At 45.5% G+C, this 21966-nt stretch overlaps 1 protein-coding gene across 4 annotated transcripts in view; it reads right to left on the bottom strand.

The window, feature by feature from the left end:
• The window catches only part of dapk1 (death-associated protein kinase 1), an 80836-nt gene that overhangs the window by 49238 nt on the left and 9632 nt on the right, over nt 1–21966 (bottom strand). The window contains exons 1-2 of one of the 4 annotated variants that reach the window (XM_039620573.1): nt 19244–19317; nt 4625–4846 (exon numbers count right to left, since the gene is read on the bottom strand). In XM_039620573.1, the coding sequence (XP_039476507.1) occupies nt 4625–4846; nt 19244–19302 (281 nt within the window). In that variant the 5' untranslated portion in view covers nt 19303–19317. Of the gene's footprint in view, nt 1–4624; nt 4847–7944; nt 8163–9181; nt 10382–19243; nt 19318–21966 lie in introns of those variants that run through there. The other 3 variants (XM_039620575.1, XM_039620576.1, XM_031756570.2) reach the window with 3 other exon arrangements.

Below are 21966 nucleotides of genomic sequence, written 5' to 3'. Positions count from 1 at the left end.
AATAGGGTGATATGGTACTACAAGGTCATTAAGATAAGATGGGGCCTGATTATTTAAGACCTTGTATGTGAGGAGCAGGATTTTGAATTCTGGATTTAACAGGAAGCCAATGAAGGGAAGCCAAAACAGGAGAAATCTGCTCTCTCTTTCTAGTCCCTGTCAGTACTCTTGCTGCAGCATTTTGGATTAGCTGAAGGCTTTTCAGTGAGTTTTAGGACATCCTGATAATAAAGAATTACAGTCGTCCAGCCTGGAAGTAATAAATGCATGAACTAGTTTTTCAGCATCACTCTGAGACAGGATATTTCTAATTTTAGAGATGTTAAAAAAATGGAAGAAAGCAGTCTTACATATTTGTTTAATATGTGCGTTGAAGGACATGTCCTGGTCAAAAATGACTCAAGGTTCCTCACAGTGTTACTGGAGGCCAAGGTAATGCCATCCAGAGTAAGAATCTGCTTAGATACCATATTTCTAAGATTTTCAGGGCCGAGTACAATAACCTCAGTTTGATCTGAATTAAGAAGCAGAAAGTTAGCGGCCATCCAGGTCTTTATGTCTTTAAGACATTCCTGCAGTTTCACTAATTGGTGTGTGTTACCTGGCTTCATGGACAGATAGAGCTGCGTGTCATCTGCATAGCAGTGAAAATTTATGCTATGTCTTCTAATGATGCTGCCTAAGGGAAGCATGTATAATGTAAACAGAATTGGTCCTAGCACTGAACCCTGTGGAACACCATAATTGACCTTAGTGTGTGAAGAGGACTCTCCATTTACATGAACAAATTGGAGTCTATTAGATAGATATGATACAAACCACTGCAGTGCAGTACCTGTAATACCTACAGCATGTTCTAATCGCTCTAATAGGATATTATGGTCAACAGTATCGAGCGCAGCACTGAGGTCTAGCAGGACAAGCACAGAGATGAGTCCACTGTCAGAGGCCATAAGAAGATCATTTGTAACCTTCACTAAAGCTGTTTCTGTGCTGTGATGAGCTCTGAAACCTGACTGAAACTCTTCAAATAAGCCATTCCTCTGCAGATGATCTGTTAGCTGTTTGACAACTACTCTTTCAAGGATTTTTGATATGAAAGGAAGGTTGGAGATTGGCCTATAATTAGCTAAGACAGCTGGGTCTAGAGATGGCTTTTTAAGTAAAGGTTTAACTACAGCCACCTTGAAGGCCTGTGGTACATAGCCGATTATTAGAGATAGGTTGATCATATTTAAGATTGAAGCATTAATTAATGGCAGGACTTCTTTGAGCAGTTTTGTAGGAATGGGGTCTAAAAGACACGTTGATGGTTTGGAGGAATTAATTATTGAAGTTAACTCAGAAAGATCAATTGGAGAAAAAGAGTCTAACTTAACACCGATGGTACTAAAAGTAGCTGTAGATAATATTACATCTGTGGGATGATTATTGGTAATTTTTCTCTAATGATAAAAATTTTACTTGTGAAGAAGTTCATGAAGTCATTACTAGTTAACGTTAAAGGGATGGTTGGCTCAGTAGAGCTCTGACTGTTTGTCAGCCTGGCTACAGTGCTGAAGAGAAACCTGGGGTTGTTCTTATTTTCTTCAATCAGTGATGAATAGTAAGATGTTCTGGCTTTATGAGGGCTTTCTTATAAAGCAACAAACTATTTCTCCAGGCTAAATGATGATCCTCTAAATTTGTGACACGCCATTTCCTCTCCAGCTTACGAGTTATCTGCTTTAGGCTACGTGTTTGAGAATTATACCACGGAGTCAGGGACTTTGGATTTGAGGCCTTAGTTTTCACAGGAGCTACAGTATCCAGAGTCGTACGTAGTGAGGAGGTAAAATTATTAACAAGAACACTGAAAACAATTCGTGTGCCGCGTTTGACGTCTGCACAATCTTAGCGCGTCGTTCTCTCAGTGACAGAGGTGAATATCTGCGGGCTGCTGAAACGCTTCAAAAACACTGGGTATGTAAATAACGTGAGGCGAGCCTGTGTCAGCGTGGCGACATCAGTCTTTTATATGGTCTGTGGTTTGCACCAGTGCCTGGTTCTGACCCATAACACATCCGTTTTTGGAGAGGTTCATTTATGAAATTCCAAGTACAGAAAAAAACATGATGTATAAATCACACATTACCAGATCCAGAAAGCACCCACACCTGTCAGCAGCAGGTGAGTTTAGTGTTTACCTCACAAACAAATCAGACATCAAACCAGCCAATCCAGGAGGTTTCCTGTGTAACATTTAAGCATTTAAAGTCTTTAAAACACACCTCCTGGTTCATATCCTCCATCAGCAGCACGCGCCTCACGATGGCAGCCTGGATAACACTGACAGACATCTCGTCACCATCAGCGTCACATGAACACATTCATCCTCGACAGACCAGTCATGAAAACGAGACGCATCGAAGACTTCAGGGAAACTTGAGTGTTTTCTGCTGAAATATTTGACTTGTATGTAAACTCTAGAATCTCACAACCATCAACCTTCCATCACTTATGGAGGTACTGGTGTGGCAGTCAATCCTCCAGCTCTTCTGTGGGAACCTGGTGTGTTTCTCCAGGGTCTCCTCACCTAGGAGATGTGCACGTGGCCTCCTGATCATATATGTGCGTCTACTCTCAACTCAAATAAGTTTGAGCTCCAAAACCCAACAGAGGAAACTCATTTCTTCTTCTACACAGAGTCTCATTGTTTCAGTCACCACCTCCAGCTCGAGCACAGAAACGTCTTCACTTTTCCCTCGTTAATAACACCCTGAGTTCCACAGCATGTCTTTATCCTGTTTTCCTTCTCTCACACCAACCAATCACAGCAGATGGCCCCGCCCCTCCCTGAGCCTGGTTCTGCCGGAGGTTTCTTCCTGTTAAAAGGGAGTTTTTCCTTCCCACTGTCGCCAAAGTGCTTGCTCACAGGGGGTCATATGATTGTTGGGTTTTTCTCTGTATGTGTTATTGTAGGGTCGACCTTATAATGTAAAGCACCTTGAGGTGGCTGTTGTTGTGATTTTGGTGCTGCATAAATAACATTGAATAGAATAGAATTGAATCGATAACCAACCTCCACTTCCTTTGAAAGACTCACAATATCTACACTTCAACATAAAGAAGAAAAAAGCATGAATTGTCCATCTTTGTCCTGCATGAGGTTAACAACACTTCCTTACGTAGTGAAAATAAACGATGCTGCGTGGAAGCGAGCAGTGAAGCTTGAACATGTGAGATACTGTGCGTGATGGTGGTAGAGGATAGATGGATGTCAGCTGGAGCAGAGGTGGAGGTCTTTAGAATGACCCGAGGACAAAGGTGGCTCCGCTGACACACGTCCCTGACAAGGTGAGACGCCGAAGCCTGAACCTCCCGGCCCGAAACACCGACGTCTCTCAGGAGGGAGACGGCGGCTTATTGACCGTCCACTTACAAAGTGCTGCCTTTGACAAATTTACAGGTTTAAAGATGCGACTTCTTATAAACTTCTTATAAACTTCTGAGCTTAGATTTAAAACAGCCTCAGAGAGGAGATATATAAGACTACTGGAGAATTTGAACATGAACTGAGCCGTCACTATTTTTAAATCCATGAATGTTCTCAGCAAACTGATTATGGGAGGTGATTATATGCTAATGAGACTAGTTTTTCTCCGATTTTACGGTTTGAACCTGTAATTTCACAGCCCATGAGGAGAGTCCAATCAGGAGCAGAGAGGCTTTATGTTTCCTGTTTTGGGAACGAGGAAACATGAAAACTGCGGCACGAATAGAGAAAAACTAAAACAACAGCTACTTCCTACTGCTAATTTCATTCTGGTGTTATTAACATATCCTAACATCTTTAACAGCCTAAATATAAACAATAGAGACACACAACATGGAAAAGAGATCATTTGTTGCCATAGTTACGCACTCTGCCCGCTTACTATCGACGTGGAGACGCCGCCGCGGCGAACCACAACAAACGCGACCGCCGAGCTTTGGTGCCATTATTTCAGATGCGATCAGCGGACAGGAATGCCGTCGGGCGACTATCTGCAGCGCGGCGACCTTGTTATTGAGGCGCAGTGTTTTTAGGCTGAATAATGGTGCATAGTTGGAATACAAACACTGCTGATGTTTGAAGTTCCATGTAAGCGTGTAAAACTGGTTTAACTGGTGCGCGAGAACGGGATACAGTTACTGTCACGGGTTTTATCTGAGTGTGTCCGTCGTCTGTTTGAAGACAAACCTTTAAATTTGAAAGAGTAAACCGGCTGTTCTGTTTCCTTATAGGACATCAGAGGAGAGGAGACCAAGTCTGTGTCTCCTCTACAAGAGAAAATCTCCCCGATTCTGAACATAAGTCAACCAAAATGATTCTGATTGGAGGATTTGGCTTTTTTAAAATGTGTTCACACTGAAAATAGTTGTTGTTGTTCCACACCGGCATCATTTCTACTTTACAATGAAAACATCTGATGAACGAATCCCGTCGATCTGCTCTTCATGTGTTTCACTTGGCCTGATTTGAACCTTTATGACGCAGAATCTTCTTTATTTTTTTACTTTATTGATGTTTTTGGACTTTTTGTGGTTTTAAATGTATTTTACACATTTTTATTTCACATAAAGAAGACAAACAGCCACTCACAGCTCCAGGATCAGGATGACCTCGGCCTTGTTTTCAAAGACTTCGTGCAGCGCGATGACGTTCGGGTGCTGGATCTCCTTCAGGATGTTCACCTCGCGCTCGATGTCCTCCCGCGTCACCCCTCGTCGGCTCGACTTGCTGCGCCGTTTCTTGATGAATTTGGCGGCGAACTCCACACCTGTAGTCCTGTGTCTGCATCTTCTGACCACAGCAAACTGACCGCTGCAGACGGGAACACAGAGAGCGCTCAGCAAACACTACAACAGCTTATTTCAGACAGAGATGAAGTCAGGGCTTAACAGCGGCCCAGTCTAAGACAGGTGATAGATAGAAGGATTATTTTGAAGTGTGAATACAAAGCTACTGTAGCAGAGACCAAGGAAAGAACATATGGAGCAATATGATGGCTGTAGCTGAAAGGGCAGAGTAATCATTCAGGACAAACCTGGGAAAATGAAAAATACATAAAGATGTGTAGCAGCGAGCGGAAAGGAACCTCGGCTGCTCAGCGACCTTAAAAACAGACTTTAGGCTGCATATATGCATCACTGTCAATATGGTAAACACAGACATCTGAGCCAGAAGGAGTGGGAGGGATTATGAGAAGCAAACTGGTGATCAGGAACAGCTTTAATTAATAAGTGCTGGATGAATCACGGCTGAAGCTGAAACTGAAATAGCAACGCAGAAATAAAGACAGCAGTGTGCATGCTCACACTCAGGTCAGTGCAACACGGCGACGACCTGCACAGGTGCAGTCGGGTTATTTCTCATGGCCTTGGTCTGCAGAACGCTCCCATATCTTTAATAAAAGAGAGCATCTGTGCAAAGGCACACCTTCCTCCACCTTCCTCCACCTTCAGCAGCCCCTCGTAATCAGTTCAGGAACAGTGTGCAAAAAGCAGCACAGCTCTCAGTGTCAGCACCACGTCCACAGAGCCGACAAACATCCAGACTTGGTCAAACTTTAAACTCTTACTCTCGTGAAGATCCCTGAAACCAGACGTGCGCCTCCATCATAATGAACTGTGTGTCCTCGTTAATGCGTCCGGCACGAATACTGTATGCAGTGGATCCAAACTGGGCCGATTAAAATGAAAAGATCTGTATGTTTTTTACCCATCACACATTAGAGACGTGTGGCTGCTGTTCTATTATGTTATGTGATAAACACACAGGCTGCTGAAGAAACCAGGAATCATTTGGGAAATGTATAACTCCTCTTATATGGAAAAAAAAAGCAATAAACTGACTATAAATCCGCCCAGATGAACAACTACGGTACATATTTTTAAAAAGAATAAAACATTTCGATGATAAATCCGTGGTCGGTCACTCTAACCTGGGCCCTGAAAGCAGCGCTCTGCAGTCAGAGGAGGCTGATCGGAGCATGCTCAGTGACGCTTCACAGCCAGCTTGTTATCCAAACGCTGATGATGCTTTACAAACCAGTGCGTGACATCACAACGACTTCATCGACCTTTGGTGTGTATGTTTGTTTCCTGACACATAACAGACAATAAGCAAATTCTATCCTCTGGCAGAGGCGACAAACTCAAAGTGAAATTCCTCCATCACCACATCTGCCCAGATGTTTCCCCCCATCTTTATTATTTGCTGTTGACAGGCTGCAGCAAAAACAATGCTGCTGTTCCCCGCACACATCCTGGTTCCTGAAGGGCACACGTGAGCGCTTCGCCCAGATGTGGCGAGCCTGCGTGACATTTCGCCGTGACAATTAGTCCATGTATCAACAACACAGAGGCTGTTATGGAAATGGCACCATCGCGTTGCCACGCAGCGCTGTGGTTGATCAGACTGCTGACTCCTCTGCCACTCGACCAAAGCAGCGCCAGAAAAACCACTCGGGGAAGCAGGGACACTTGGCTGAGGGCTGTTCACGCCTCCTCACGGCCCCGGCAATCACGAAGCACTTAGTGTACCGAACACCCACGGAGGGAGGAAGAGTACAAGGGAGTAGGGGGTGAGAGAAAGAAGAGTGAGTGAAAATGAGAGAGCGCCACATTCTGCCTCTTTTTTTTTATTTCCACAGCAAGATTTTCACACAGACTTCCAACAGAGACGATATCTGGCAAACGTCTCCTCTGCTTGGCCAAAAAAATGGACAATAAAGTGAGAGTCATCCGACTCCCTGAGCCCTGCCAGCACCGAGTGCAGTCGTCAGGAATCAGTGCAGTAATTCAGCTCTCTGTGTCTCCTGCACATCCTCACGCCACAGTGTGACTGACCCAGTTTGTGTGGATCAGAGTGTGACACCGCCAGCTGCAGACGAGCTTGAAGGCAGGATCCGTGACCCCGACGTGACCCGTAACAGCCGCGGCTCTAAAGGGCCAATTGGAGGGGCCTGAAGCCAAGTGGGAAAATAATTGGAAAAAACAACAAAACACATTTGATTTTAGAAGTTTGCTGCCAACTAAAGACTCCATCCCCCCTCCCTGTCTCTGTTTCACAAACACGAGCAGCAGCAGAGCGGAGCTGCTCCTCGTGCTGGCAGATTACTGCTGCACTGGCTGCATGTGGCTCGTACAGCGATTGGCATCGATCGCAGCCGGTTCTGTCTGCAGCCAAATCGACGGGCTCGTTTGGTGGTGCTTCTCGCTCAGGAAGACTTCATCAAAGTTTATATCGACTCAAAGAAAAGCACCGAACAAATATTCTTCACGTCTATGAGTGAATTCAATCAATCCTGATGATTCTGTCCAGTAAACGTGTTTTTAATCAAAGTCGAGCTCGATGCCGTCGCCCCGAGTCGCTCAAACCTTTTTTATTTTTAAAATGTTACTTTTATTTAACAGGAAGTTGCCACTGAGATTAAAAAGCTGTTTTTCAAAGGAGACCTGCTCAAAATAGGCAGCAGCGTATCTCAGTTACAAAAATTAGACAATTAAACACAGGCAACAACACACAGACACAAAAAATAAAATTCAATTAAAATGACAGCAATCTAATTGAAACAAGGATTCTAAGTTTAGATTTAAAAGCATTTTACACAGTGAAACAAACCACAGCTTCTGACCAGAGGACAAAGATTTCCTCAGAAACTGAACTGCACGTTAAAGAAGAGCGAACCGTCCTGTGACTGAGCCAGACGCACGAAGCTGGCACTGTGAGGAGGAAGAGAGAGCCGAGGACGAAGGCTTTCTCATGCTAATACCACTCCCACTCAGCCTGACCTCACCCTATTGTTGTTTCCACCTCTGTGACCGAGGCCTCTGAGCAGAAACAAAGACATCAGGATGTGATCACGTTCTTTCACACTCACATATGGAAGTCAAGTGTTTCGCACTGTAATTACACACATGCACACGTGCACGGCTGGAACAGCAGCAGCAGCCGTCGGAACATCTTCCTCAAACGTCCCGCCGCCGATGGCTCGTGCAGCGGAAACGTGGAATCTGTGAAGTTGCGGGACCTGCTGCGAAAATCTCGTCGGGGATGAGAAGGAAAACACGGCTGACTTCCTGTTCCTGATTATACACCATCTGTGCAGTTCTCGAGACTTTCCGTGACTCCTCAGAAATGAATATTAATTATTCATTTTCACATTTACGCAGCGCTCTCTAATCCTCACGATGCTTTTATTCATGTGTCCGGTGAACATCCTGAAAGTTTGACAGGAAATGCAGTGACGGGGGTGCATCTGCATCAGGACCATCATTTAGTGCTTTTTAAGAGAAGCACAAAGGGAAACAACTCCAACTCACAATGATCAGCACACTGCAGAGTTCTCTGCACAATAGAAAACACTTGAAAATATTCTGTGACATTTTGTAAGTGCTCTTATCCTGCCTGACAGGAGGCACGAGCTGCACTGCTGAGTGTTAGTGACGAGGCGCCACAGCTAACATGGTCCGTGCAAAATAACACACCCATCATCAAACACACAGACTGTATACAAAGGATGGACGCTGTGACATCACACACCCGCCCTGCTGGTTTCCTGGAGCTGTGACCATATTTAGGACTAAATGATCAGCTAAGGCCAGAAGCTTCACCCAACACACAGACACACATCAACTAATTTCTACATCACAGAGGAATAAAATGTTCAAATTTCTCTCAGTAAACCTGAAGCACAAACTTTTAAATGCTATATTTACAAAAACACAAAGCAGCCGCACAGCGACTGCTTTGTGTTTTTAGATCTCATCCTGGGTCAACACACCTGAATCACATGATTCGTTCATTACCAGGCCTCTGGAGAACTTCAGGACGTGTTGAGGAGGTCATTTAACCTTTAAATCAGCTGTGTTGGTTCAAGGATCTAAAACCTGCAGGACACCGGCCCTCGAGGCCTGGAGCTCCCCACCCTGATTTAAGCCTTATAAAGAAAATCAGCCACTATTTTTGTTCTATGAGGCCCTAAACATGCTTTCAGTGCTGTAGTGTTGGACATTAGAGTCCTTTAGAGTGCGCCTCTAGAGGCCACTAGAGGAACTGCAGTTTCCCTCAGTGGTTGCCATCTGAGCTAATATGAATATTTCCTGAGCTTCATGATACTGCATCAGCAAGAAACTGATATTTATTAATACTCACACAGAAAGTAGCACCTCAAGCATAAAAGCTATTTGCAGGGTGTCAGGTTGCGCACCAACAAAGACCTGCGGCGTGATCTAACAGCAGCTCTGGAGGATTGCTTCATGATGGGTTGGGTAACACACGGGGCAGACTCAGACTCAGGAAAGCAGTGTAATTATAAATTTAGCAACAATAATTATGTGACAGTCCTTAAAGAACGGAGAGCCCGAGGAGGCACCAAACTCAGGTATGTACGAGTAGTTTCCTCCACAACAACCACAAACTATCCTCAGGCTTGAAGTTTTCTTCCACTCGCTCATCAAAGTAACACAACAACAACAACAGCAACATAAACTCAGCCGTGTCTGCACTCCATAGATGAAGCAATCTGGCAATTAAACTTTGTACAAGGGGGAATTTCATTTAAATAAATCAATGAATTATTACTTCATAGTTAATTTAAGGAAGCATGAGCGTGCTGTTTTAGCACACAGCTGTACACACAGCCTGCAGTGAGGCGAGTTAAACAGAGACTGGAAAGCAGAATAAACTGAGCAGCAATCAAAGGTGAAAATCCTAAATCTTCAGATTTGACATAACGTGCAGACACACTGATGATCCTGGGAATATGTGCACAGTCACGGGGCGACTGCTGTGCTTATAACCTGGAGCCAGAAAGTACGACTACTGCAGGAATTTACTTCCTAAATTAAATCCTAAGTAATGAAAGTGTTCACGCTCTCGTGTTTCTGTGCTTCCTCTGATGTTTCCTCTTTTGTCCTACACTGACAAAATTATGCAAGAGCATCCCCCCCCCCCTCGTTAAAACATTCCTGTGGACACGTGAAAGTTTCCCATCACATTTGTCCACTAAGCTAAACGGAAATGACAGCATAGCTAAAAAGGAGCATGAGGTAAACACCGACCGGCTGCCTGTGGGAATTAAACCCAAACTCTAACTTGTGTGTTTTTCCACTGTATGCAGTAAAGCGAGGGGAAAGTGAGCCCACCCTCTGTTAACAACACCAGCTGCACACACACACAAACGAGGGGAAAATGGCAGCGGTTCAACTACACTGTCTTCCCTTGGTGAGGAAAACCAAACACAAACAGGCTTTCCCCGGTAGCGCTTCTGCATCTGAGACTTGGTTTTTAACCCGGAGCTACATTAACGGAGGTTAAAGTGGTGACTCCCTGCTGCATGATGACAGAGCCCTCATGTTTACGTTGCTAGCAGAGCCTAGCGGAGCGAGGAAATCCTTCTCATCCTCCAGAGACGTGCAGGGAGAGCGCCGACTTGCACGAATGTTGCTGAGCACAGAGACGAGGCAGAAATAATGAGCAGGCGCAGAGGAAAAACCCTTCCTGGGAATCGCTGACAAACAGAGGCAGGGAGGCAGGTTTTCAAGAGCACCTCTCCCCCCTCGGCTCTCTGATAGTCTGCAGGATCAGATTGCTGAGCTCCCTTTGTTGTGCTTGAAGCACAGACAGGGCTTCCCACTTTTGGCCTACTTGTTTCACCAAAGCAGCTGGAAGGGAGGGGATGACAGAGAGGAGCTGGTTGGGAAAGTCGACAACAAGTTTGTTTGTGTCTGTCGGAGCTGCCCGGGAGCGCAGCAGCTCTTTGCATTACTCAACACTGCAGGGAGTTTATCTGTGCTTAGATACGCAGTGTAGCTTTATGTTGATACAGCAGGTCAGAGTGACAGGACTATCCCACCCAGGTTTACTGTACGCAGTCACGCCTGTGGATTGTACACACATGGACGATGAATAAGTAACCGATCCTGCGTCTTAAACAGAGCTCTGAGTCTGTGAAGAGCATCAGTCCAGCCGAGGGAACAAAGACAATTTCATTTTGTGTCTGTGGCCTCTCAGCTCCTGCAGACAAGCTGCAGACCTCCAATAACGTGCTCATTTACCGAGCGCCGTGTCACATACAGGAAGTACTCCTACCTCATGCTACAGCACCGCCGTTTATCTAGTTACAGTTTTACTCATTAAGCTCTTTGTTTGCTCTGTTGTTGCTGTAGAGTTCACTTCACTGAACTATCAGTTATCAGTCATGCTGTCCTTATTTCCTTGAGCTATTTTCTCAGAGCTTGTATCGAATGTTTTGGCTGCTGTGACACATTATTTTTCCAGCTTTCAGACATCTTAAAGTCATTAGTACTTGTTCTTCACACTAGCATTTAAAGCTTTGCCATGAAGGTGTATGAGGAAGCTGAAGGGTGCACAAGCAGCCCTGAGCTGTGCTGGCACGAGTCCTGAGCGCACACCGACCGCTGGCGAGTTGTTGGATCGGTGCGACCTCAACGCTTAGTTAGAGGTCGCTGCTCATGCTGAGAATCCGGCCTTGTCATGGTGAGGCAGCGCTGGAATGAACAATGTTCAGTGGTAATGAGCAGCAGGAAGGCCTCGTAAACACAAGTCAGTGAAGTGGGAGTGGGCAGGGAACGCGTTTCATGATAACAACGCAGCACAATGCAGCAGAGAGAAAGGGCGGCTGGTGCATCTGGGTGAAAACACGCATGTTTGCTACGTTGCTGTGTTTCGTCTCCTTCTATTCTTATCTGTAATTGTTGTTACAGCGTGAACTCCCACGGGAACAACGGCCACGCCCGGGAGCAGAAGCAGCTGCTGTTCTTTACAGCACGATGTGCGAACGCAACATGAAAGAAGCTTAAAAGCTCTCAGCACAGATCCACCGACCTCATGTTGGACCATGTGGGTCCAAACATGAGGTCATAAAGCAGGTTTGGGCGTCGGTGACAAAACCCAAACCTACAGTGCCGATGCATCTGTACAGCTGCAGCACTGCTGCTCCACAAACAGCTCGTCTTTGTACGTTTGTAAGAACTGAAACGGAGGCAAAGCTGAAGCAGCGAGAGTCGCAGAGACGGTCGGAGCTACAGGACGTTCAGCGAAGCAGCTGCTGGGAAGCTTTTACAGCATCAGGAGTAACATAAGGTGCCGTCATCAGCTTTCAGCTGCTCGAGGAAAAGGAGAAACCACTCAGGACAGTAATGTTTAAGTAGAGCCCGATGAAAACAGTTTATTCATTTAACGCCGGTATCAGATCAGCCAATGTTGAGATATCCGTATCACACCAGAGGTGGCAGAAGTTCGTTAGTACTCAGCGACGGTTTAATGGAGCCAAAGCTCAGCAGTGACAGCGAGCTGCTACCACATCGATACTCCACAGACTCACTGTGTTTTTCTTTATGGGCAGCTCAGTTACCTTCATGTGTCTGACTGTGAGGAAGTTCAGCTCTGACACTAATCAGTAAAGTTCTCTTTTACCAGTTAATAAAATATAAACAGTTTTACTCGCTGTGAAGGAAAAACAAAGGTTTAAGAAAATGTTTCTGCTCATTTCATCACAGGATTGAAGTCACAGCTGCTCAGGTTAAAGCATCAGCAGCAGAGGAAGTACACGATGAAAGCTTCTGGTTATTCCTGAGGTTCAGGACTTTAACTCTTTATATGACTGCTGTTTTCACAGAGTCCCAGAATCAGGTCGGGATTTTGTCCACAGTTGAATCTGAAGGAGACCCCCTCTGCTCCAGATGCATCCCTACTCCTGTTGGTGAAGCAGCTGCCACATGGGGCAACAACTTGCTAAGCTGTGAACCTTTTACCAGCAGCTACTGTCAGGTCAGCGGAGGAAGAGACGAGTTAAAGACATGCAGGAATAACATGTAAATGCATCAGGAGTGAAAAGAGGGAAGTGGAGAAGGAATAAATCCTGGGAAGTCCCCCAGCAGCTGGAGCCTGGAGCACTTCAGGGTCACCTGATCCAGGCCTAACTATAAGCTTTTAAAATATAAGGTCTTAAAAGCAGAGGGGGCGTCTGTCTGTCTGCTGAGTCCAGACTGAATCAAAGTCCACTGGAGAGGAGAAGGACGGCTGAAGACTCCCATGCAGGCTTCAGTCTGAGTGACAACATGGTATTATGAGGTCCCTGACATGTATTTGCATCTCCACAGGTTAATGTTCAGGAAGGTTAAAGGCTGAAGTGCAAGTGTGGAAACTGATCTGTGACGATGTGATCAGCAGGTCAGAAACAGTGATGTAACAGCAGCTGAGCAGGGAGGCAGATCTGCATCGGCGCAGTTTTCTGATTGACACGAACCTTAAATCACATGAATATTAAAACTACGCAGGCCTCATATAAACACGACAGGATTATTTTAGCAGCACAGGGTTGTGTTGGAAAGGAGCTTCCTCAGTGAGAACGAAGTGATAACAAGCTCAGACGGAAGTTCATGTTGTCAACGCAGGGTGTCTGGCACAGCTCGGGCTGACAGCAGCTGAAGATGACACACACGCGCACACACACACACACACACACACACACACACACACACACACACACACACACACACACACACACACACCTGGAAAAGTCTGCGTTCCCTGCTGGACAGCTGACTGTAACACGATCCCGCTGGCTTTCTGTTCTCAGAGATGAGAACAAATCTCGGTGTTATCTTCATACAGCTGCATCTTTACTCCACACTTCACATCATCAGGCTTTGTCCAAGCAGACACTTGTGTTTGTGTGGACGCCATTAGATTCTGCAGAATAACCCGATGTGTAAGTGATTCCATGGCTGTCTGGGCTTGAAAAGGAAAGTAAGATGCTCAGCCTCCTAATCTTTGGCCCCAATCCAGCCATAATCCAGCCATACATCACAGCCCAGGCTCGTGGGAGCAGAATACAACGTATAAAGACATTTTAAGCCCTCAGTATAAAACATACAGGTTAAAATAAAAGCCCTTCCTGCAGCAGATCATCTGCACTGTGCAGCGTGTTAACGCATCCTTTCCCCTGCTGTTACAGTACAACAGCACAGCTGCTAACAGGCAATCACCCCAACCCACCGCCTCATGCATCTCCACCAGCAGGCTGACCAGGTCGCATTACTCGGCTGCTCTCTCCCCACACTGAACAGATCCCAGCTCTGCTGTTTGGACTGCAGTCAGTTAAGATGGCAATGCTCTGAAAAGCTGCTGAAAGTTGGAGCAGCCCCCTACCCAGAACCTGCAGGAGACGGGGAACTGGTCCTCGATGCTGGGACCAAAGGGCTGCTGCTGGTTTAAGATGTAGAGTTGGACTCACAGGATAAGAAACCAAAAGGCTGCTCTGCCTCCTCTCCCACCAACACTGCCCTGATAAACACTGAGAGTCTCACTTCATTTGCCAAATAAATGACAATTATAAGCAGCTTGTAATGCACAGACTGGTATTATTTAATCACTAACAACAGCATTAAACAACACAAAATAAGTGCACATAAATCAACCCTCAAGCTTCAAAGATCACGTCTTCATAACACAAACACAATGATGAGGTTTCTCTGAGACTTTAAACACTGCTGAGGAAACAGGCAGAAGGATATGGACAGGACAAAGAACAGCGCACCGTCCAATACTACACTGTGTACCTCTCTGTCACTACTGCGAGCCAGCTATTGATTGGCTCTGTGTACTACTACTGTGAAATCGGAGAGGGTGCTGAAAAGCTGAAAAGTGTTAAGTACAATGCCGGGCAGGCTGGAAGAGCTTCGGGAAGGCGCACACAAGGCTTCTCTGTCAAATGTGATGCGGGCGCACTCGGACCGACGGAGGACGACACATTCAGTAAGTGGGAAACAACGAGTGCGATCTCACCTCCCGCTCGCCGTCCTTCGCTGCAAACCCCACAGCAAACTTTGCTTTCTTGCTTTTTTTCTCTATGTTGTTCATTTTTGTGCAGGCTGCTCTGTTACAAGCAAGTCACACAGCCTGAAGCCATCATCATCATCATCATCCTTCATAAAACAGTAACTCAGACTTCATCAAATAAACGTAGTGTCTTTCTTTACACGTGCAGGTGTCTCTGTTACCAGCAGCTCTCAGCTTGCATCAACTTTTAGAGGAAAAGATTTAAAAATGCAGCATTTCTCCTGCTTGCAGACGGCTTTCAGTTTAACGTCTTCTGGATTTCGAGCTGATTTGTTGGTGTGTTGAACAGACTGGCAGCTGAAAACGCTGCTTTTCTTTAAACTGTGAACAGAGGTGGTTTGATGAGGAACTTTTATTGTGTTTTAATGTAACTGCAAAAACCCCAAACACATCAGTGAGGCGGACCGCTTCACCGCTGCATCGATCGCTGCAAACACCTGAGATCAAACGTCTGGTCTGTAACAGCGTCCTGTAAAGACGCCATGAAACGAAACATCTGAGTATAAATGGACGTCTGTCAGCCTTTACAAAGAAAACAGTCACAGAAAGAGTGAAAATCACACTATTCCATGTGTGTGTGTTTCTCCTGCATTAGTAATAAACTACTGCAGGATTAAAGACAAATGTCTTCATGATCATCATGTATGAGCTTATTTAAATGAACAAAGCTGTTTTGGGTGATCCATTGTGCTCGTCTCACATCCGCCTAATAAACTTCACCATCTACCGTCCACTGATGGAGACGGTTTACTGAAAGAGATCCGAGGCCATTAAACACAGGTCTACGTTTCAGGTTCGATAATGGAGACGTCTAATAAAAGGGAGCCGCTGTAATCTGGCACGAGGCTCGCTGCCCGTCAGCTCTGTGACAGAGCGGCTTTTATGCTGCCCGATCATTGGCTGATGGGATCGTTCATCAGCGAGGCCTGCCAGGGAGAGATAAAGAGAGGCATGCTCGTCAAACCCTGGATAGGTGTGTGACCTGCACACTTTATATTTAACCTGATCCATTAAAGCGCCCTGCAGCAGTTAAAACTCAAGTATTCCTCTGCAGGTCGCGTTCAGTTCAGCATCTACGGTGAGAGGAATAAACAGAAATACAGTTTTATAGTTAAAGTCTCTGTTTATTAAATGAATTATGAATGTGTGCTTTCCCCTCCTCCTAATGTAGGACACCAACGTGGTCCTGTCATCACCCTGCATGAAGGCTTTGGTCACATGAACAGTCATTACAGGATATCAGACACTGCTGCCAGGAGTTAGTTTGACCGTTCAAGTTACAGTTCATGCCCTCTAATTTAGAATGGAATAGTATAGAATAGACTAGATTAGTATATAATAGAACAGTAAAGAGTAGAACAGAATAGCCCTTTACTGTCACTGTACATGCACAACAAAAGTAAAGAAAATCTGAAAGTAAAAAGATATAAGTAAGAAAAAAAACTGAGAAAATAGTGAAACTTGAGTTCAGTGCAGTGGACAAGTCTCAGCATCGTCTTTACCAGACGCTCGCGCAGGTTTAAGATTCATGTGAAACTTTTAATCACACGATTTGATAACAAAACATATTTGAAATGCAGGCCATGCACAAACTGTCAGATCAATCTGCCGAGCGGCTAATATTAGCCGCGCTCGCACCAGCAGCCTCGGCTTCCTGCAGGTAGCACCCACACGCCTGCACTGAATGTGGCTACATGACAGTTTATGCTAGTCCACGTCCACGAGCTCGTTTTCTGGCTCAAAGTGCTGCAGGAGCACGCCGCTTCATGGAGGCCGCATCCATTTACCTCTCACCTCGCAGGTTTTCAGACAGGTGTTGCTGTCAGTCGGAGCTGCAGCAGAACAGACATTTAAAAATGAAATCATTTGTTTAGCTACCAGTATTTATGATATAAACGAGTGCAGCCATCTTTAAACGTCAGGTTGACCAGTTACGAGCATCAGCAGTTCTATGGCGTCTCCGTGGACAGCAGCGGTTAGCTGTGAATGCATCCAGTGTGACAACTGTGTGAGTATACGGCTAAAACGAGCTGACAGCAGAAGAAGCCTCGTTCTGCAGGAGGGTTTCTACAAAGATGTGACGTGAATACCTGAAACTGCGGAGGGTTAGTAGCTCGCAGTGTTTCCTGATGTTGAAGCTTTGGTCTTAGATGATATAAAATTGTTATTTTTCCCTCGGTACACTAATGTGTCATCTTCACCTTCTGTCTGTGTGCAGTTTCCAAGCCGAGGACCCCGTCTGTGCAAATACTCATCGTACAGTATGGCTATAAAAATACTGCTGTGTAAAAGTAATGTAATGTGAAATATATGACTGTGTTATCCTTTAATTAGCACTAAGAAACTGAGGCCAGCAGCTCCATCAGATGTTCAGCAGTTTTCTGGCTCACCTTCCAGGTAATGACCTCGATGCACTGAGTGGTTCGCTGCTCGCTGTCAAAGCTTCACGCTGACAGACCGTCGGGGTGCGGAGCGACGATGCATTTTGCTTTTAAAATCAGAGATGAATATTTGATGGGGATACAAATCGCTGCATCAGTGCCAAACTGCTCCACAGTGAGAGAACAACAGCAGTGCATCAGTGGAGACCAGCTCAGATTTAATCAGATTCCCCAGGAAGGTCTCCACAAAGGTTTGAATCCTTCAGACACGACGACAAGAACATTTTCTCCAACAACAAACCCCTGAAAGACTCGGTGTCGTGTTTATTTGATCATATAAAGAGAAGGGAACTAACAGCCTTTGTTGTAGGTGATGCATCCCTTTAAACGTGCCTGCTCACTTCAATAAAGCCCTGCTTCTCTACTTAATTAAATTGTCTTTGGCTCACAGGGGATGAATACAGTCCCAGCGCTCTGCAGGCCAGCCTGCGTCCACATTCACAACATCAGCCTGTTCCTGCTCAGCTCTCCACACTTCCTCTGCATCTGACTCTCGTTGGCTGCAAACATGCTGAAGGAAATAATAAGTAGAGATGACGACGCACAGAAACAGTGAAGTGAAACCACAGACTGCTGACAGATGACAATCAGTTACTGCCCCTCCCATTCTGAACCTCGAGTGCGGCTCTTATCATCAGCTGATTTTACAGTAAGACCAGCTGAAACTTTACTGACAGTCACAACCGTCAAAGGATTTTTCTCACCAACACATGGCTGCTGGTTCTGTTTTATACTGAACTTGATTATGTGTCATCTTTAAATTAAAAACAGGCGTCCAGAGTGCAGCAACAAACAAATATAAAAACTACAAGTTTTGCATAAAAAGTGTGTAAGTGGCATCGTTATAGTTTGTACTTAATTTAATTTAATAAGCCAGCCTTAATGCAGATGCTACATTTCTGAATAATCAGCACAGTTTTACACTTTTGTTTGTGAGTTAGCAGCTTCACATTATTTATGTGGGCTGATCATCAGTGAGAGAGATCTGATGCTAGCTGCATGGTTTTTAAAACTGCTGTTAGTACGAGGGAATATCAGGCCTGTGAGTGGAAGTTTACACATTTCCACATAAAATGAAACATATATTCCTGAATGTATGTGATTGGCTCTGCTTGCAAAGGTCACGGGTGTGTCCTGGCATATTCATAACGCCAACACAATGCAGGAGCCGCAGGTTCTCCTGATAGACACAAGGTTAAAAACAAACAGAGGCCAGTCGCTCTTTTTCACTCCGGTTCTGTTTCCACGGGCAGCTGAGTCTCAGCAGAAACAGAAGAGACCATCAGACTGTGACTGCAGCACCTCTGCAGCTCAATAACAGAGAAGTCAAAGGACAAAGCCTCTGCAGCAGGGCAGCGGCCGCAGGCTCCGAGGTTTCAGCGCCGTCCGCCGTGACTCAGCGTGAAAACTCCCCGGTGAGGACAGGCTTTTCATTAGCACGGAGCCAAGTGTGGGAGGCCGGCGTGGAGTGCTCCCGGCCCACTCTGCGGTAGTGTGGGCCACAAACTGCACCGGCAGAAAAAAACATTACGCAACCGCCGTGCCATTGTGTACGGCGGAAGGGTAACCACGGCAACAGGGCCGAGAGACTGAGCGGAGGAACCGGCGCTGGGTGGAGGAAGGAAGAGTGCGGTATAATCCTGGGTGGGTGTAAACAGCGCGTGTGCGAGTGTTTGTGTTCAGATAAGGATTTTATCAGGAGTTTTTCTGACACCTGAGAAAGTTATTAAACGTTATTAACGCCCTGAGAGCGTCACTGCACCTCCGACAGGGCTCAGCATCGCTCCGCTCAGGCTTTAATGGCTCTACATTAAAATCCAGTTTCAACAATCTTATAATAAGACTGTAAAAAGGAGCATTGATACACTGTTGACGTGGACATGACCCCACCTTACTGTAGTTATCTTACCGTGTGGTTAATCTGTTATGCAAAGGTGCCCGCTGAGTCTCAGCGCTATGACTGAGCATCCAGCAGAAAGCTGTTCAACTGTATCAGTGACGAAATGATCGGTCTGATGTATGACGTCATGTTTCCAACAAACAGACTTCACCTGAGCAACACACCTGGATATAACATGACCCACTTTAGCATTTCTGAAAGAAAATGTTATTTGTCTGCGGTCAGTATAAAAGCAGAGAGTTAAATCGCTCTTATTCTGAAAGTGCACTCGCTCGTGGCTGCGTCACCGAGGCGAGCGTACCGGAGACGACCGGCTGCTGCAGAGACTCAGTGGAGACGCAGCTGATTAAATACTTCATCATTTATATGTCACAACATACTCGGGGACTAAAATATTGCAGGAGAGCACAAAACGGTATTTTGTAGCAGGTGTCGCACACCTGTATGTGTGTGTGTGTGCGGGCCACGCCACCTCTCCATCGGCACACACACAAACTCGTTTTCAAACTTAGTGAGGACATCTCATTGACATAAGGCTTTCCCTGGCCCCTTACCCTAACCATCAAAAATCACATTCTGAGTCTCATAAACGCCTTTAAACTTATGGGGACCAAAATTCTGGTCCCCATAATCAGAATCAGAATCAGAATCGTGTTTATTGGCCAAGTATATGTGCAGACAAATACAAGGAATTTGGTTCCGGTAGATGGTGGCTCTCAAGCACAGCAATGTAAAACACACACACACACACACACACACACACACACACACACACACACACACACACACACACACACACACACACACACACCTATATGTACATTACACATGCATACACATACATACACAAAGCTGTGTAAACCAACTATAAGTAACTAAACTTATGTACATAAAATACAGAAATGAAATGAGGTGGAATGAATACTACAGAAGTTTAGTAAACTTCCAATTTTGTACTTCACAAAGATATGAATACAACAGAAGATCAATGAGGGTTTTTAAAGTGACTACATCAGCCTGGTGGTGAACACTTTTGCCTAACAGATAAAAGATCGGCGGTTCGAGACCAGGAGCAGACCATAATCCCTGTGAGGGCTGCATGAAGGAGGCCACTCAGTGTGAAAGTCTGCCACGTGGATCCGTCTACTGTGGCAGCCCCCTGTGAATAAGGGCAGCGTTCACATCACGACTTCTAACTTTCTGCTGAACAGCCTTGTGTCCTCCGCTCAGCTGTTTCCCAGCCTGGCAGCCAGGTGTGACTCCAGGGGGAGGAGTCTCATTCAGACACAACTAATAATGTCTCCTCTGATGGAGAGATAACTGACAGAAAGCTAAATGAGAGGCAGGCAGTGTTTGCCCTCGTCTACAGCCAGAGTGAAAAGACATTCAAGTGTCGCAGGAATGTCAGTCACCTCCCCCAGGCCCAAGCTTTCAACGGCACAAACAATGGAGACATTGTGCTTAAAGGTAAAGAGCAGAGGTGAAAGGTTTCCTTTGCCATCTTCACACTTGTTACGACCAACAGCCTCCAGGATCTTCAAAGATTTCAGACGCTGCAGAGACAAAGTTCTGATCCCAGCGGGCTGTGCTGCTGTAACTCTGAGAGGACAACTGAAGGCCAGCAAGCAAATATAATCATCCTGGAAGAATCCTCGCAGTCACACCGATGTGTACAAATACCCAGAGATAAGTAGAAAAACGATGAAAAAAAAAACAATAATGTGAAACAGTGGAAAGGGCTGATGAACTGTGAAGGTCTCAAAACAATAAATCATCATGAATCAATCATGAAGAAATGAAGGTTTCTTTCACCCAAAGCACCGATGTTAGTGGTCAAACAGGCACCGACTGGTTCTGCCAAGAATTACCGAACGAAAACATCTCAAACTGATCAACAGCATCAGTCGTGTTATTAATCTCTGTCTCTCTTCCACAGCATGTCTTTATCCTGTCTTCCTTCTCTCTCCCCAACCTGTCACAGCAGATGGCCCCGCCCCTCCCTGAGCCTGGTTCTGCCGGAGGTTTCTTCCTGTTAAAAGGGAGTTTTTCCTTCCCACTGTCACCAAAGTGCTTGCTCATAGGGGGTCACATGATTGTTGGGTTTTTCTCTGTGTGTATTACTGTAGGTCTACCTTACAATATAAAGCACCTTGAGATGACTGTTGTTGTGATTTGGTTCTGTGTAAATAAAACTCAATTTAAATTGAATTCATAACTAATCAAACATGTTGAATGTTTACAGAAATATGAACGTTTAAGCCCATATTGTACAATCTACACGTGACTTCATCTGCAGGCTGTAAACACCGATGAGTCCGCTGGAACAGACCCCGACCGGCTCGATCAATCGTCACGTCTGATGGTCTGACATTCATGACGAGTGTACCCGGCTTAACTGTGCAGTCTGTGGGGCTGCTGGTGCGTTTACAGGCTGAATATGAGTGAAAGCTTCTGGTACTAAGAATCAAAAATGCTAATTTATTCAGCGTGTTAGAGATGAGTTACCTGTCTGCTGTGGGTACTAATGCGCTGCATTTGTTAAAGAAAAACACGACAAACTTTATTCAGCACTGTGTGCAAATTTTAAGGGAAGTCCTGGACTCCTGCACAGTTCACTGAGGAGACGGCAGCAGGAGGAGGGCTGTCTATCTGCCTGCTTTTTCAAACAGGGCCCCCATATGTCTGACGAAACTGACATTCAGCAAGTTTCGAGCCGTGACTCAGGGGAAATC

This window comes from Oreochromis aureus, linkage group 12 (assembly GCF_013358895.1).
Source record: "Oreochromis aureus strain Israel breed Guangdong linkage group 12, ZZ_aureus, whole genome shotgun sequence".
Taxonomy (NCBI): domain Eukaryota; kingdom Metazoa; phylum Chordata; class Actinopteri; order Cichliformes; family Cichlidae; genus Oreochromis; species Oreochromis aureus.
The sequence above is the reverse complement of the archived record's forward strand: the minus strand, read 5'-3'. Positions and strand labels throughout refer to the sequence as shown.